Source organism: Dermochelys coriacea, chromosome 11 (genome assembly GCF_009764565.3).
Source record: "Dermochelys coriacea isolate rDerCor1 chromosome 11, rDerCor1.pri.v4, whole genome shotgun sequence".
Taxonomy (NCBI): Eukaryota; Metazoa; Chordata; order Testudines; family Dermochelyidae; genus Dermochelys; species Dermochelys coriacea.
In genome coordinates, this window is record NC_050078.2 from 47,982,773 (window position 1) to 48,001,035 (window position 18,263).

At 41.3% G+C, this 18,263-nt stretch overlaps 1 protein-coding gene across 6 annotated transcripts in view; it reads left to right on the plus strand.

Annotated features, from left to right (window-relative positions):
- The window catches only part of PPP1R1C (protein phosphatase 1 regulatory inhibitor subunit 1C), a 93,181-nt gene extending 75,203 nt beyond the window's left edge, over positions 1–17,978 (plus strand). For 4 of the 6 annotated variants that reach the window (XM_043505439.1, XM_038422125.2, XM_038422126.2 and 1 more), the window contains 2 exons: positions 7,453–7,602; positions 17,526–17,978. In XM_043505439.1, the coding sequence (XP_043361374.1) occupies positions 7,453–7,602; positions 17,526–17,614 (239 nt within the window). In that variant the 3' untranslated portion in view covers positions 17,615–17,978. The remainder of the gene's footprint in view (positions 1–7,452; positions 7,603–17,525) is intronic. The other 2 variants (XM_038422131.2, XM_038422128.2) reach the window with 1 other exon arrangement.
- Positions 17,979–18,263: the final 285 nt, after the last annotated feature.

Genomic DNA, 18,263 nt, shown 5'->3' on the forward strand with positions numbered 1-18,263 from the left:
GGGGGATTGAGGAGACCTCATCAAATTTTTTTTTCAGTGAAACAGTTTTCCATTAAAAATGCAAGTTATACAGAAAGTGCAACGTTTTATGGGACTGTGACAATTTCAGCAGGAAAAGGTCAAAACCCTTCAATTAATTTCATTTTGATGTTTAGATTAAAGTATTAATTTTAATATATCAGACGTAGCCAAACTTATTGACCTTCTGAGCCACATATGATAATTTTCAGAAGTTTGAGAACCCTTACCAGGCATGTCTAGCAGGGTGGAAGCCCCGAGCCCCCCATCCCCAAAGGGCAGAAGCCCCTAGCCCCTCACCACCTCACCGCAGGGCAGAAGACCCAAGCTCTCCTCTACCCCTCTCAGTCTGGTAGGTGGATAATGGTGGGGGGGGGGGCTCCGCGAGCCACACTTTAACTGTAAAAGGCTTGTGAGCTGTGGTTTGGCCACGCCTATATTATATGTAACATATACCATTCATTTTATAGAAGTCTAAATGCTTCAACATAACATTGAAATGAAATGTTTTGACACTATCAAAACCAAACACTTCAGTGGTCCCGAACCAACATTTTTTTGAATTTTGATTTCATGGGGAATTTTAAAATTTTGTTTTTCATTCTCGAATAGAGGGTTTTTTTCCGACTATCCTATAGAATGGAAATTCCAGTTCCTGACCAGCTCTAGAATTGAGGGTGACACGTGGATTGGTGGGCCAGCTTTGTGCATGTGGTATGAAGTCCCTGGAAAAGTGGAGCTCTGCGCACCTGCACAAAACGGAGTCCTCAGACTGCCATATCATTTTTTATGAGCACTATGTGCACTTCTAAAATCCAGATGCCGCTTCCGATATGGTACACTAACAGTGTTGTGCATTGCCACAGATGTCACCTGCATGGGGAAAGCAAAAGAAAAGACACCAGCAAAATGAAGTAACATGAGGGAGGAATTTGACCTAGTGGTACTTTTATACAACGTCTGTTATTATTAGAATTAAGGGAACATTTGAGATTTATTTTTCACTTCAGAATGAAACAAAGATTTCACATGGAGCGCTCTTAAATAATTCTGCACTAAACTGCACCCACGTTACCCCATTAAAGTCAAGGGGACCCTAGTGGGCATTCAGCCCATTGTATGTTTCAAGAAAATATCTCTATAGAAAAGGGCCCCAACCCAAACTTTTGGTGAAATTTAAGAGAAACTGGCTCAGCAGTCCTGCTCCAGTCCAGATGCTCCCAATGGGGTCAATTAAGAGGGCAAGGCAGCACCCGGGGGGGCATAAAAGCTAAGAGTCAGAGCCCATTTGCATCAGTCAGGAAGAGCAGGAGATGAGTGCGGCCAGAAAAAGGAGGTGGTTCCTGCGAAAGGTCTGAAGGCAGGACAATAGCAAGAGGGGTTTGCTGACTGGTGTCCCCAAGCCAGAGGGCTGAAGGCCGGAGGAGCAGCAGCAGAGGGCGTGTCCTGCTAGCTCTATACGGGAGAGCCAAGGGCCAGAGAGGACTGACGAAAGGAGGAGAAGTGGAGGAGCTTACCACCTAGCAGCTCCTTGCTGGAGAGCTGGGCCTCAGAGAAACCAAGTGAGGCTCTCAGCAGTGATGCTATGGGGGTTCCTGTTGCAAAAAGAGAGGCTGTGCCCCAGCAGGAAGGGGCAGAGGAGCAAAATAGGACTGATAAGGAGTCCAGGTGTGATGGAAGACTCTGGACTGGTGAGCTCTTCCCCTCTCCCTCCCTGGTGAGTGGGCTAGGGGGCAGTTTACTTCTGATTGTATATTGCTGCACACAGCTGTACTGGTGAACTGGACTTAATAAATCACACACTGGTGCTTCCAGACTCAGAAGCATCCAGCCTGGGTGAGGTGGTCCCTCGGGTGGAGAAGGGAGCCCTGTTACAGGCCCAGTCACCTATTCAAAGTTTACATCCAGAAATGCACATGAGGATTCAAAAAAACTTATGATGAAAACCCCTGGACAAATACTTTATCATAGCACTGCTGTTGGAGGTGTCAGTGATTGTGGAGTTGCTGAAGCCGTCACTTTGTGGCTAGAAGCATGTAACTTAAAATGCAGATGGATGAAAATGTGGCCCGCAGGATTCAGTTTGGAGACTTCTGTTTGAAGAAATTACGTTAGAAACAGCTACTTCCACTGTGGGGAACATGGTGGTTTTTTGACAGTTGTGAGCCTGACAGCCATTTGATTGTCAATAGTGTTGTCTTTAAAACACTAGTTAAAAGTGTTAAAATAATTAGTAATAATAATTAACAGTAGTTAAAAGACCTTGGGTACATGTCACTTCAGGTGCATAAATCCAAAACTTGAACATGAGGAGAGGTTTCCCAGCTGTCAACCCCAAGTGGAGATCGAAACCTCCCTCTGCCTGGAGTTAGGCACCTAATTTCCTTCAAGGGGTGAAGGTTAGGCCTCACCCCTATCCTCAGCATTTCCTAGTGGCTAGCTTAGGTGTTCCCTACTCAGTGTGCTGGCTTTTTCCATTTCTGCCCCAGGCATTGCATAGGGAGCCTGGGCACCTAACAAAGGGCAGCAACAGGGCACCTAAAGTTAGACATTGAAATACTGAACTGAAAGGCTAGTCTGCATGGTCAGATAGTGTTTGGTAACCAAGATGTAAATCTATATCACCTTAGCCTGCCATGCATTAATTGGCCATTTGGCTCCTGCTGCCCTGCACTAAAAGGTCTGTAGCAGAATCTAGATGGCTAGTTAGTATGCAGCAGGCTAGGGCACTGTACAGTCACACTTCTGAATTGCTGTGTGGACAAGCCCCATGTCCCCTCTGTGGATTTAGTCCCTTGATTTTCTTATTCTTAAAGGTTAACACTTCACAAAGTAAACAATTGGTCTTAGAACATCTCAGCTCATAGGTGCAATTCTGATTATGTACTTTGCATGATTTTCAGAGTTCCTGAGGTCACAGCACCTTTGAGATGCTGTCTCTATCAATTTAATTTAAGCACACTAGCTGTTGGCTATTATGAGATTATGGGTAACGGAGATGAGAAAACTTCAGCCAGAAAACTCCAACTCACACACAAATCCAGACATCCAACCTCTGCTGCCGACCCCTTATGCAAGTGCCTGTGTAAAGAGATGAGTGTTGCACATATATGAGAAACTATCATATATGTGCAAGGTCTAGTTGAAGTTGTTGTTGGAATATTGGCCTGAGAACCTTCTTACATACAGATCAGTTGAGAAATTGGTTTTGCTTTAAATTGAAGGCAAGTGGAGCCTATTATAAGCTGAAACATCTATTTGGCTGACTGCGGGGGCTTCTGCTTATTATCTGAAGGCCTAAGACTGGCTGACTTGTGCAGTGGGAAGGCTAGTGGAGGTGTTAGGGACTTAGCAAAATGAGATGTTTACATACTAGTAAGAGTTGCTTGGAGCTATGAAAGCCTTAACGGTTTCTGTCAGTGAGAGATGTATACTAGTCAGTAGCTAGGTAAACTGAACTCAATCTCTAGTACATGCTTTATTCATTCTGTGGAGGATTTTCAACAGCATTTTTGTGTTGAGGCGGCTGCTTTGTGCTAATCATATCACACTAATACTGCTTAAAGAAACGTTTAAATGCAGGAAGGGGAAAGGGAATGGCAAGTGCAACTTGAGAGAATAAAATTGAAAACAGCCAAACACTTGTAATGTGCATTTATTGGCCAGTTATAGTGCTGGTTGTGGCAGCAATGATGAGGGGCATATTGATTTTACTGAGGGGAGGATTAAGCCCGATTTTTGTAATTTAAGATTTAACAGGAACTAAGTGGGCAGTTTGGTGACACTTAACAGGCATTTAGCAAATGAGTTCATTCCTACTGCATGATTGCTGAATGACCATTTGCGATTGTTTATGGGGTTATGGTGCATTGCTAGGTGTGGTGATGATATTCTAGAGTTGCTACTCCAGCTGTGACCCACATAAAACTATCACATTTGCCAGTAGTTTGTTTTATTTATCGTCACTGTATATGACACGGTGGACTCTATAGAAAGCTTAGATTGTGTTACTGAATAATTTCTTTTGGTTGCATGACTTCATTTCCTCCCCATGCACCTGTGGATAGCCTGGGATAGACCCCATATTATACTAAACCTACATTTTTTTGTCACTGAGTTACAATGCACTAGAACGTTAACATGCTTAAAGCTGGCACTCTTTCCTTATCCACTGTTGTAAGCTCTTGTTGGTGATAATGCCATGGAATCCATAGCACGTGCTATAATCTGTAGACACTCCAACACCTGTTAAGGAATGAGCCTTAAATTTTCATTTCCTTAGTTACTTTAAACCAGAATGACCATAATGCAGGTTTTGTATGTGAATGAACCACACACTTGTGCCTTTTAACTCTAATTTTGGGTCCCAATGCATTGTTAGCACACATTTTACACATGTTTATTGTAAGTAAACTGCAGCTGTTTGAAATCGATTTCTAATTGTAACTGAAAATTAAAATCAAGTATAGGCTTTATCCTCTTTCCAGTTAAGAAAATGGCAAAATTCCCATTGACCTCAGTAGGAGCTGGATCAAGCCTTGTATTTTAAACAGTATAACAACCCTGATTGTGTTCATGCAGCCCACTGAGGAGTAAGGGTGGCATGACTAAGGTCTGCATCATGGGCCAAAACCTGAAGTTATTGATTATTACTTTGTCCTTTCTCAGGGAAAACTCCCATTGACTCAGTGGGCCAAAGCTATCAGGAGGGACATATCTTATTTAGGATTCAGTTGTGATACCACCATAGAGTACAGGGTAGGAATGATGTGATATTGCCCGACCGCTAGGAGAGTTCCTGGAAGCATTGTGCTTTAGACAACTACACTGCCTTCAGGAGCATCTGGGGAGCACATCTGCTGTGCCTGCCTTGAACAAGGGCCCATGTGTGCTTCCCCTGAATGGGGCCAACTCTGCCTGGCACTGAAAGTGAGTAGGGGCATAAGCACACAATCTGTGGGAATCAAATGCTGGCAGTGGCACTAGACTCAAGCCATCCTTGTACTCAGAGGAGGACCGGAGGGCACAAGGGGAAGTTCCTTTAACATCCTCCCTACACACCTGCAAAGTCACCCAGTTATAACCTGGCACTCAGCACTGAGTCAATCTCCCATTGACTATGCTACCCTCAACTGACCTCTGACTGCAATGGCAGTTTGCCTGAACAAGGCAATTAAGAGAAAATGAATAAACCTTGCAGAATAACCCCTTGATACAGATTGCAAGTCATGTATGCAAAGGGAAACAAGAAAGCTCAAAATAGCCACTTGGGAAACTCTATCCTTCCCTTCTTGCTGCCTGATTTACTGTTTTACAACTGCCTGGGTCTCTTTCTTCAGTACATCTTAAACTATTTAAGGACTTAATATAGCTAGGATAAAACTTAAACTGTTTAGTCAGGGGAGTTTTGATTAATAAGGTTAAAGGGCTTAGGGTATATTTTTCCACTGTGGTGTATGGGAAATTAACTAAACATTTTCCATGAATCATAATGAGATGAGAGTTGTGCTTCTTAAATCTTTGTCATAGGAAATAATTAAGTACAATAATGCATATTTGGCATCTACATTATATAGAACCTGGCCAACATATACAGTGTAATGTTATCTGACTTCATGTATGTAAAATATTTGGAAGAATAGAAAAGTATATGGAACTATTATGAATTTTATGGATGTGGAATTAAAATGATTTCCAATGTGTTATAGGGATTTTAAATGTTTTTATTGAAATATGAAATTGGAACTTTTTTGCACATCATGTATATTTAACATTTATATACAGAACATCTTAATCTTTGTTTAAAAAATAATTCAATGAGGTACACCATGCTGAAAATGCTTCCTCTCTCTGAAAAATTAAAATAAACAGTGCCAACTGTTTGGCCAGTAGCATTGACTTTATAGGACAGCATCTTGGCTGGTGTCACAGTCACAGGTCTATTGATTTGACTGAAGCTGAGTTCAATGGAGCTATGCCAATATACACCAGCTGACCATCTGTCCCTATATGCTTGCTGTCCTTTAGAGGAGTAGTGGAAATGAACTGAACCACCAGGTATCTGAAGACAGTAATCCATACACTATCTCTTCCTGAATTCTTACTGGAGCAGGGAGAATGGAGGATAGTTAAGCAGCAAGATCTGGAGCCTACAGGCTGCTGAGCTGATGAAAGGTGTGGAGCGGGAGAGTGCTTGCTGCATGCTTGGCACCTGTGAAGGGAGGCTTGTATATAGTGGGCCTGATTCTGTAAAATGCTGAGTGCCATCAACTTTCACTGAAGTCAACAACGGAGGAAGGTGTTTTACACCTGGCACAATTGGGCCTGGTGTGTACAGAAATGTGCAGCAGGCTGAGCAATGTGACTAACCGCTGTACCTAAGAAGGTATAGCCAGGGCAGAGATGCTTGAGCACAGTCCAGTGACAGCGCTGCTATGCTTAGCCACCATTTTTTAAGAGTTTCAGTCACTCCTCCTGCCAATCCAGAGTAATGGCTCTGAGGTGCTTAAGAAGTGCACTTAGTAGAACCTGAAAGCAAGGGCAGCTGTGAGGGGCTTGGTCCTGACCATAGCCCAAACATGCACTTGATGATGGTAAGAAATCAAACACTCTCCTCGTGAGAGGCTCAGTGTCTCCTGCCATCTGCTGGGTACAGTTCCTGCAGGCCCCCACCAATCTCCACTTACTGGATCACACCTTTCCAAGCACCATGCTTAGCAGCCGTCAGCATTGTTCCCTCATCTGACGCCAGACAAGACAGAGGCCTAAGAGATTGAGTTTGCTGCTGGGTTAATATATGCTTGTGTCTAAAAACTGAGCTCTGTCAGTGCATGTAAACAGCCTGCTGTTTCAAGTGTCGTCTCACGAATAGAAAACAGTTAAAAATATGAATAAGGGAACTAACGGTCTTATCCTACAAGAACTCCCAGTGCAGCTCACTCATTAAAGTAGGAGGGTGTTGTTGTTGTGTGGAGCTCTAAGTCAACTTTCACAAACTTTTAAAAAACCTAACTATTTCTGATATTTTTCCTTTTCCAATATAATTTTGTTTAAAATATCCCTGCAGGTTGTGCATTAAGGGTTCAGAACAGATCTTTGTATAGAGATGTCAACATTTTCCAAAGGCATGTGTGATTTTTTGGGACCCTCTTTTTCTGCGTGCTCTACCTCAAACACCATAAAGGGGCCTGATTTTCAGAAAGTGCAGCACACTGAGCCTCCAAAAATCAGGCCTGGAAGGGGGGAGTCTCAGGGAGGGCAGCAAAAAATCAGCCATTTTGGAACACTTAGATTGAGACATTTTGTCAAGTCCTGAAGGTTTGTCACTTTTATTGTGTATATACACATAACAGAGCAAAAAGCAATTTCTTTCATAACAGGAGTGCGTAGGGTTTTGTTTTTATTACTATGTTTTTACATCTGTTACATCTGCAGGCAGTGAACAGGCAGATTCTATTAAATGTAATGGTAATCACCACTCCTCAGGCACCATACAGCAGCAGAGAGTAACTGAGGCAGATGATCAGCTTATGAAACCAAGGCGGAAAGATACACCATTTCAGCACCAAGCACCGTTTGTTCCAGGTAGGGCGTTTCAAGACGCACAATAGACTTTTAGGTAGCTCAAGCGTTGTCCAATTTCTCATTGACATTGATGAGCCTTTCTTTTGACTTTTATGGGAGTTGGACTAGGTCCTACGAAATGAAGACAAAGAATGTAATGGGAGTTTTTGTTGGGAGTTTTTGTTGCTGGGCCTTTCTGAGATGAATGAGGGATGCACCACATTGGCATTCAGGTGTTGCAATGCTCCCGCCTGCCCCTCCCTGCCTCCCCCAATGTAAACCATTTGTGTTCTCCTTTCGTGGATATTGCTTGGTACTTGGGGGTAGGAGTGTGGGATATTTATCGTTGGCAAGGTATGAGGGGCCAGATCTTTAGCTGATGTAAATTGGCATAGTTTCACTGAAGTCAGTAGAGTGATGCCAATTTATGACAGCGGAGGACCTGGCCCATTCTTTCTCTAGAAGGGTATTCAGAGGGGTGGAATGAACCCAGAGACCAAGTACATCACCACTATGAGGCACTTGGTGTCCACTGTGATCCCAAAACTCATTCCTTGGCCATGTGGTACCTATTTTAATTTGCTTTCATAAACTGTGTTTAAAAAACACATACACACAAACACACAAAACCCTCCACTTTTGAGACATGAAATGGCACCATGTGAATAAGCATGCTCCAGCCAATATAATAATGTATAAAACTGAGTTTATTGCTAATAAGGGACTTAATTTTTTTTTGTTTTTGGTGTATTCTTTGAACATATTGGTAACTAGCTCTCTGAAGATGTACTAAAACACAGAAAATCAAAAAGATTAAGGTGATTTTTCTAGAATACTTATTTTTCTGTCTCTAAATTATTTTCCATAGAACAGAAGTGTCTTCTGTTCAGGAACTAGAACTCCTAATTCCTGTTGGAACACTAAAAATCCTATTGTAATACTGGCATCAGTTGTGCCCTGTGCAATCCTGTAGTAGAATAAAGGGATATAATCTCAACAGCCCTTGGGTGTCCATGCAGAACTGTCTTGGAAACCTCAGGCACGGAAGGTTGGGGAGAAAAGTGGCAGGGCACGCCAAGGGTGTAGCCTCATTGCAAGAAGCACATTGTTTCCAAAAGGGGACGAGTTACTTTCAAGAAGGGAAGCAAAGAAGGAGTTGTGACTCTCTTTCAGTGTTCCCCTTGATGTGGCACAGCTACATATCACCTCATGCTCAGAGCTGAGCTTAAAGGCTCAATCTAGCCCTATGTGACATTGGACCAGTCATTTAACCTGTGTGTGCCTCAGTTTTCTTCCTGTATTGTTCACTATCCTGCCTTAATTGTAAGTTATTTGATTTCAGAGGTCAGAGCAAACCTCAGCTGTACATTATGGTGGAGCCATATGGGGCCATTTTTTAAGCAAACTAAAATAAGAAAATGACTTCCACATCCTTTAAAGGCATTAATGAGTTGTGACATGTGTGCTCCATTTGCCTCAAATAGTTCAGTTATTTTTTGACAAAAACAATGGTTAACATATTCAATTTTTGGGTGCCTCCATTTTTGAATGTCCAACTAGAGACAATTTAAAGAAACCTGATTTTTCAGAAAGGACTGAGCATCTGCCCTCTGAAAATTTGGCCACTTCAAAATGTCTCATGTTGGGTACTCAAATCACTAGTCGATGCTGAAAATCTTGGCCCACATGTCTCTAGTAGAGATGGGCCCAAACCCAAAACTTCGTATCCAAACACCCCTCTATACACTAGGGAGTTCAAAACATGAACTCAGATCTAAATCTGAGGTTTTGCAAATAGCCATTATATTTTTAATGTGCCACAGTATAATCCAAACATGTCTGAGCTTTGTGGGTGGGGACTGGGGAGGAGACAGGGTACACAACGTTAATTCAGGCTCACACTATTAAATCAGTTCCAGATCTTATCTCCAATTTTTAGAACAGATGTAATTACAGTAACGTTCGGTAATTTCACATCTTGTGATACTGATTAACCTTCTAATCTGGTGCTTTGGTCAGGTGGATATAAAAGCAAAAGTCAAGCTGCTGATTAACCATCACAGATTTTATGATGTGACCATGGAAATGTCATAAAGTTGCTTCATTTGCACACATAAATTATCAGGAATCCGTAAATATGCTTTGAGGCAGTGATTTCATCTAAAAATGCATTACCAGTTCAAAGTGTATTAGTGCACGCTTGCTGAAAATGGTTTGGCAGTCAGGCTTTTTTCATCAGCATTAATTGGATTAAATGATCTGCAGTGAAATCTGAGCCATTGATTAAAACACTTCTTGGCCTGATGGGGTTAAGAAAACAAGACAAGAAAAAGGGAAGACTAAAGTAAAATAAAAAACAATGCTTATGCAGTCTTTGTTTTAGTGCGGGCTAGAGAATGAGTTTGAGCAAAGTAATTTTAAAGCACAGCAGCCTAAAGGCACCAACTGATTGTTGGGATGGGGAAGCAGGAGAGAAATAAGGGGCAAGGGAAATCAGAACGGCATGATGAGTGGAACTGAGAAATAATGCTGTAGGACTGATGGTAAAGGAGCAAAACCACCTACAAGAAGTGAAGTTTCTGAGTAGAATTTAAAACCTGAGCACAGGGACTGTGGAGCAGCAAATGAACAGAGCAAATGTAATGGAGCAAGAAGAGTGTGAACAGAGTGACCTTAGGGCAGCCAGAGTAGAAGCAGAACAGAACATCCTCTGAGCAAGCAACCTCAGGGCAGAGTGTCAACAGAGCAAAGAGTGAGAGGGGTGAAGGAAACTGAGAAGTGGCTCAGGGCAGAGCATATTGTGAAAACAAAATAACCTTAGGGCAGAATATAAGCAGAACTGATTGAGAGCATGAGGGTAAAGATGAACTCACAGGATTATTTGCAGTCTGAAAAAACAGATATTTGGGGCCAAGAGAGACTCATTTATGGATCAGCACTCAGACATATCCCTTTACAATTATTATTATGAAATCTATAACTGTATATGTTGATCTTAACTCTCTCACATGTACAGAGCAACATCTGCTGCCTAGAATTTTGCCCATTACATTAATATTGTATTGTGTTTTTCGGAGTGATATTTCAGAATCTATATTTGTGGTTTGACCTTGGTAAACTCTTGTATTGATGGATATAGATAAACCCTGAACAGCAGCTGCTCTGGTACCTCTTTCTTACTATTAAAAAAGGGCAGAGGGTATGGAGTACATTGTTAATGTAACATACATTAGGATCAGAATGAGAGGGGCTAAGAAGAGTTTAGTTTTGTCTTTCCAGTTTTGTTTTCTACTTAATTAACACAGTTGTGGAATCAGTTGTGAAGACTGTGATGGTGAGCGAGATTACAAACCTTTTGCCCTAGTATCACTGGATAGATGATTGTTTAGTAAACAATTTAGATACTTCTAAATAAAAGAGTACTGGATACAGATATGGGCACAACTCAGAGATTGGCCCAACTAGTTCAGAAAACTTAAAGTGCATTATCTCTGGCGATGTAGGCTATTATTTTATTATCTGCTTATTGCTGGCTTACTGCTGAGTCAGCTAGTTCAAACCACATAATCTAAAAAGCCCTAGAAAATGAACTTGGAGAGGCTTTTAAAGGCCTCTTCCCACAGCCTCTGAATGCCTGTCATATTATCTCTTTGGCCTTGTTATAATATTTTGTACCATTGCTACTGCTATGGGGAATGGTGGGAAATCTTAGAGGTCTAGCATAGGCACAGCTTTTTGGCTTCCTGCATTGTTTGCAGTCACGGCTGTTTATTGCAGATTAGGTGAAAGAGCTAGAATTTTGTCCTGGTGGCTTAAGAGGCTGCACCGTGTGGTGCTTTAGAAGCATCCTAGGACAGTAAGGAAGTCATGTAACCTCCATCAAGGCTGAACAACCACAACAAAAGCTTTCACCTCTGAGAATACACAACATGAAAGCAAAAAGACCCAGTTAAGTGAATTTGTTTCTTTAAACATTTATGGGGGTGCAACAATCCCAAACTTTTCCCAACAATATCTGGCTCGCTCATGTAAATTAATGCTGACAATGTCAGTAGGACTTTTGCCTGCTTATGAACTACCCAGTGTCAGAATTGTTGTGAGTAAGTAGTGGGCCAGTTAGCTGCTGGGCATTGGTGGTTTCTGTGTTGCAGCAAGAAAACCTGACACCCAGTGCATAGAGTATAACTTGCACCATGGTAGAGGGAAGCAGCTGTTTATTAAACATGGTTAGACGTTATCAGGTGTTTTGCCATCTGCACATCTCTGCACTCTAGGTTGTTTTACTGTGTAGCTATGTGATGCATTCTGTAATACCATTGATCATATGGGCTAGCCTTCATTTTGGAAAACTGCAGTGTGATATTTTGGAGCTTATTGTGTAATATGATGAGCTTTGTGATAAAGGTGATGGTGGGCTGAAGGTCAGGGAGATCAGCACTTAACACTGATTGTTTCCTTACAAAAAACACAGGTTATATGAGAAACAAAAAGTTCAGTATGCAATGCTCACTCAATAGCGTACTTCCCACTATTTAATTGCACCCTAAAAATAAACTTCACTCTTATCAAAATGTTATTCCATGGAACTACATCATACTAGTCTTATGTCCTGTGTCCTCTCTTTTAGCCATAGCTTTTGTTTCATCTCCTAAAAAAACAACCCTGCAATACTAAATATTCAGACTCCTAGCAATTTCTGATTGATCTTTTTTCTTAGTGTTCATTAATCAGGTACAGCAAATGTGCAATATATAGCTTGTCCAGAGAGAAACAGCAAGAGATGAATTTGCAAAGCCATAACATTGGTTAGAGTTGAATGTTCATAAACCTACATTTGCGGGGAATTAGAACACAAGTATTTCTCTTCTTTAAAGGCTTTACCTAAAGCACTCATCCCTGTTGTATATGGGCACCTAAAATGTTGGGTTTTTTTTTCTTTTTACTTCTCACAGTTACACAGTCGGATGCAAGTGGTTTAAAACATGCTAGATAAAGCAGAACTGTGTTAAAGTAGCTGGATTAATTTTGGGCACTTTTAGAAGTGCTGTGATGCTGCTAAGCCAGTGAAGAGGCCCATAAATTTGCCTGCTTGATTGAAATCTGAATGACCGTTTGCCAGTGATCTGGGTGCTGTAATCCTTGACAGTAACAATATGGAGCACTGATTGACAATATTAGAGGTAGGGCTGGTGGCACTGTCTATTAAGGTTGCCTGACACCCCTTATAAGACCCTGTTTTAAGTTGTTTACAACTTTGCCAAACTTTAACGTTTTGGGGTAAATTTTTTCATGTCAGGTGTCTGCCAAAAAAGTTCAGCTGTTTCTCAGAATGATGCTGGGGGGAAATGCATTATTTTGCAATGCTAGAAAATTCTTCTCTTTGGGAGGCTGTTTGAAGCAAGGATGTGTTGGAGCAGGGTTGTGGTGAAATTTGGCAATGGCCTTTGTGTCAGGCATATGCCTTCTGCTTTTCCTGTGAAAATAAGCCCACACTTGGCCAATTTATCACCTCTCTTGCTCAGTGGAGACATTTTACAGGTTAGTATTTTCAAAGATTCCATGCTCACTGAGCATGCACTATCGCCTCACAGTTCCTATGTATTATTACAAGAGGAGGGTCTGGTGATACTGGGACTGATGTGGGGCAAGAGAGAAACTGCGATGGGGAGTTGGTGGGGAGAAGTGGGAACCAGGAAGGGAGACTGGGCCTAGTTGGGCAAGGGGACTGGGAGCCAGGGGGAAGACTGGAATGGCCAGGACATGGAGATTGGGACTCGGGAGAGAGTGGAGCTCAGATGGGGAGCTTGGAGGAGGAAACTAGGACTGGCTGTGCAAGGAGACTGGGATGAGAAGCCTAAAGAGTGGAGATTGGGACTGGTTAGATAAGGAGAATGGGACTGGGGCAAGGAGTCGGGGTGGGGAAGAGGCAGGACAGGGACAGGTCGGAGTGGGAGAAGCAGAAGGGATCAACTTGGAAGGAACAGGCAGAGGACGTTAGAGAATATTCCATGCCAGAGCCTGCAACTGAACTCAAGACTTCTGAGTTTCACCCTTCCTCAGTTGTCAGCAAATATCTGTGAAATTCACTGCCAAATTGTGTGTCCCATCTAGCTCTAGTGCTGGCCCACATAGAGGTAACAACCTACTATTGCTATCAGTAACTACTTGAGCTCAAGTGACAGAGGTCAATGTGGTAGATCTAATAGTTCCAACCCTGCTGATGAATATAGGTGGTCAATTTGATACCACATGATATTTATTTTTTCTGGTTCTTTAAAAAAAACATAGGAAATTACCCACAAAAATTACATTAAAAACATTAAGATTGCAAACTCAGTTACTAAAAAAATTAGAAAATGCCAGAATTAAGGTTGCCTGTGAAATCTGAATGTTTGCCTATACAGGATTGAGTGCACATGGCTATCAGGTTGAGAATCATGGGCTAGATTCTGATCTCAGATATGCCCGGCTCAGTCCACTGAAATTAATTACTCCAGATTTCTGTCAATGTAAGTGTGACAAGTATCTGTCCCCATGTTTTTTAAGATGACAAATTACCTTACCTGTGTTTCTCATACAACAGATTAGGTTATTGAAACTGAATAAGTGCCATGGACTGTAATTGCATACTCTTCATGCAAACCATACAATTTAACCCTTACGCTTCAGAAAAACAACTCTAGTGTAGTAATAGACTAGAACTGGTTGGTTTCATACAGTACCACATGCTAAGAGGATTACCATGCCAGTGTCTGCCATTGTGGATGGCTAGAGCTGGGCAGGAACTGGATTTTTCATTTCTGAAGGAATACCACAATGTTGATTTTGTTTTTCTGTTATGAAACAGAACAAAAGTAAAAAGTTCAGTTTCCCACCAAATGAAATTCTGGGGGGAAAAAATAATTTGGGGTCAACTGAAACATTTTGTTTTGGTAATAGCGAACCATTTCATTCTGATTTTGATTTATTTATATATATACACACATATATATTCTAGTATGTAATATAAAATAAGATTGAAATGAAAAGTCATTTTGAAAAAGAAAATTTAAATGTTCCATTCTGACCTTATCAAAACACTCTTTTTTAAAAAAAAAAGTTTTCCTTTGAAACAAAACTTTCATAGAAATTGACATGTTTCTGCAAAACATTTTGCTTTTGACAAATCAGAATTTTCCATTGGGAAAAAAATATTCCATCAGAAACTTTCCAACCAGCTCTATGGCACTGACAATACTACTAGGCTTCTTTGAGCTGCTCTCTTTCACTTTGGTATCTCTGGCACATGTGACAGGGCACAATCTGGATTGCCACATGCTATGAAAGGGAAATAAGTCCCATCTTGGAATTGAAGCAGTAACAGATTAAGGGTAAAGTGCTACAGCTAGCCTTTCTGCGCCTCATATTGTCAACGGGTCTCAGTATGAAGCTTTTCCATTGTGACACAAACATTGATCTGAGCCTATTATAGGCTTAATACATCACTTTGATAAAGTTCATTATGTTCCACCAAGTTTTTATATAACAATAGCCAAGATTTTCAGAAGTGACTAGGCATTTTGAGGCTTTTATTTTTTGTGGGAGGGGGACACTTCCATTTTTTGGGTGTCCAACTTGAGCCATTGATTTTCAGTGGACAGGTCCTTAACACTTTCTGAAAAGTGGCCCCTTTCAGGTGTCTCAAACTTGGGTGCCAAAAAATTGAGGAAAATCTTGTGAGCTCTTCAGAGGGCACTTCAGAAAATCTTGGCCTCTAAGGCTATGTCTAAACTTACAGTGGTGTGTAGAGTACAACACTGCCTGGGTATAAATAACAACATAGACTGAGGCATTGCTTAGCCAAGTAGTGTACAGCCACAGCAGTACCTTAGGGTATATACCCTACATGCCTATGTAGTGCCTTCCATATCTGCAGTGCTATTTTTAGCAGCATAACATCTTGCTGCCCCTCCCTGCCAGCTCCTTTCACTGCCGCGTGAAGCTACACAGCTCCTACATGCTGCTGCAAGCGTAGACAAGGCCTAAGGCTTATAACAATGCGATGGCTACAAATCAGCCACCGTTATTTTGGGATGCTGAGGTGGCAAATGAAAGTATGCGTGACTAGTAGGGAAAAACACATTTGTGCTCTTGGAGCAACTGCTGAAGAAAATGTTGTTTAAGCAAACATTTTATTCTTTATATTGCTGCTGGTCATGTCAGCTTTGATTATTGGTTACATGTCTGCATGGCAAGTGAGTTAGACTCGGTCAGAAACTAAATACAGTCCCAGCCACATAGTGACTACACATTGTGAGCTGTTGAGGTGGTGTGAAGGCCTGGTCATAGAGGCCTTTTATGTTTGTTTTGGACCAGGAGTAATATCAAACATGAATAATAGGTATGAAATTTGAGGTCACATTTTCCCCCTTTGACTAAAACAATGGAAGGGTTGGGTTTTGGTTTTCAAGCTAGTCCTCAGAACTAAATCACAGCACTAAGAGAGCTATTGACTCTTCTTACCTGGGTCCTACCTCATATACAGAGACACAATAAACTCCAATGTTCTTACTCTCTGTGGTCTCAAATCTGCAGTTCACTCAATTTATTCTCCATGAGGCAAGCCATGTGCCCCATTTCCCCGCATGATGTCACCCATCTTTGCTCCTACAGTACCTTCTCTTTGGCCAATCCTGTGCTGTTTCAGAAACCTCTGATTAGCTGCATCAGCTGCCCTGCCCTTTACAAAATTCTTCCTCAGCAGTCAATGGAGCAGACATTGGTTTACAAGTGAGGTGATTAGGTTGTAAGTGAAGATTGGCCTGGAGGTTTGATGGGAGGCTTAGTAAATTCCCTTTCAGGCGGCTACTGGTGCTGGCCAGATGCTGCGTCGTGCAAAACTAGAGATAACAATATAGTAATCAGCAGCAGAGGAAACAGAAAGAATAACAGTACATTGGGTACACTAAATCACCTTTAGAATTGTGCTTTAATTTATTGAGTCCAGAACTGCCAGTGTCAAACCTTTCCAGCAGAGGCACCCATAGATACAAGGAAGATCCAGGGGCTGCCTTGTTAACAGTTTTTGGAAGGGTGTTTGTGAGCCTACCAAATTTCCCAGGGTTAACCATCATCTAGTTGTTTTGTGGCTGAGCAGAATGCTGTCCACTTCATGATTGCTTTTGTATTCACCCCCATGGTATTTTAACACTGGACAGAGAGTCTAGGAAGTACTCTGTGAACGTTTAGGATGAAAGGTGCTATTTAGAAGACATGAAATCAATCAGAATGTGATTTAGCCAGTTATTTTTTCCCAAAGCGTGCTGTGGGTTGTATTCACATATGACTAATGATAAAGCACGTTGCTAGGAACATAGCGTGCTGGAAGTCCATTGCAAAACTCCTGTTGACTTGCCTGGAAGTGAGACATTTGTAGCAATGGCAAAATGCAGCTCCCAGAGTAGTTAGGTTCTAATTTTGTGGATGTTGCAAGGGATGAATAACCTGTACAATCTTCAAACTAATTTACACAAAATGTGAATTCATTTAGGAGAGGGTTCATGAGCAGCTGAGTCCAAGCATACAAGGATTTGGGCCCTATGTCTGCATTGCATCTCTTCAAGAGACGCGTTTTAGAGCTCACAATTAGACAGAAGTTCTAAATTCTGATGGCCAAGAACCCACAGCTATCTGCCATTATTTTAGCTTTTCAGGTGCTTAATTTGATTGAGTGTGACATTGCTAATTCTACCCAGGAGTGCTGTCAGGAATCCTGGAATGGAAGGAAATACTGTTCTATCGCAAAAGGTTTAATATGTAATGCTTGTATGAACTGAAAGGGTATGAAAGACAGCACCAATGAGGTCACTTAAAAAAACCTTTCCATTGTTTTGTGGCCATTTTTCTTTAAACAGACAGTCTGATTTGAATAAATGTGACTTTAAATGCAATCTTTATATTTGCAGGGGTTAAGCATCTGAAAAGTCAGAATGACTCAGCATTCCCAGAGGAAGAAGAGGGTGTCAATGAAAAAGAAGAAGAATGGGACCATTAATTAGCATTGGGCTTGTGTAAGAAAGGTTTATGTGAATAACTGAACTGCTAAACTTTCCATACTTAACATGGAATTCCATTGCTTGTGTTTCTGAAACATTCTTCATCTCACCACTCCAGGCACACATTGCAGGATGCTTTCTGGGGAGCATTCCTTGACTGTATTTTACAGCACCCTGCAAACTTGTCCTGTGATACTTGTAACTGAAGATAAACATTTATTTTACAGTCATTTTTCTTTCCTTTTTTATGACTTAAAAATGTAATTTGCAAACATGTTAGTAATCTAATTTCAGTACTGCCTGAGCTTAATTATTGAATGTGATCTGTACTTCAAGACTTATTGTAAATAGTACCAATTTAAAAGCTACAAATAAATACTAAATTCATTTAGACATGATTTTATGTCGTGCAGTGCTTCTGTCTAACTTGAAGAGAAATTTTTAGGTAAGGTGAGTCTTTAGAGCAGAGGCAGTTTTTAGCATATTAGGGTTACACCCTGTAATATATTACAAACCCAAGATAAAGCAGAGATGCCAGCTTAATTCTGCACTGCATTAGTTCTTTGTAGCTTTCAGTGTATATACTGCATATAACAGTTCACCACTTCTTGCTTTCCATAAAGATATGTATCTGATGCTGCTCAGTCA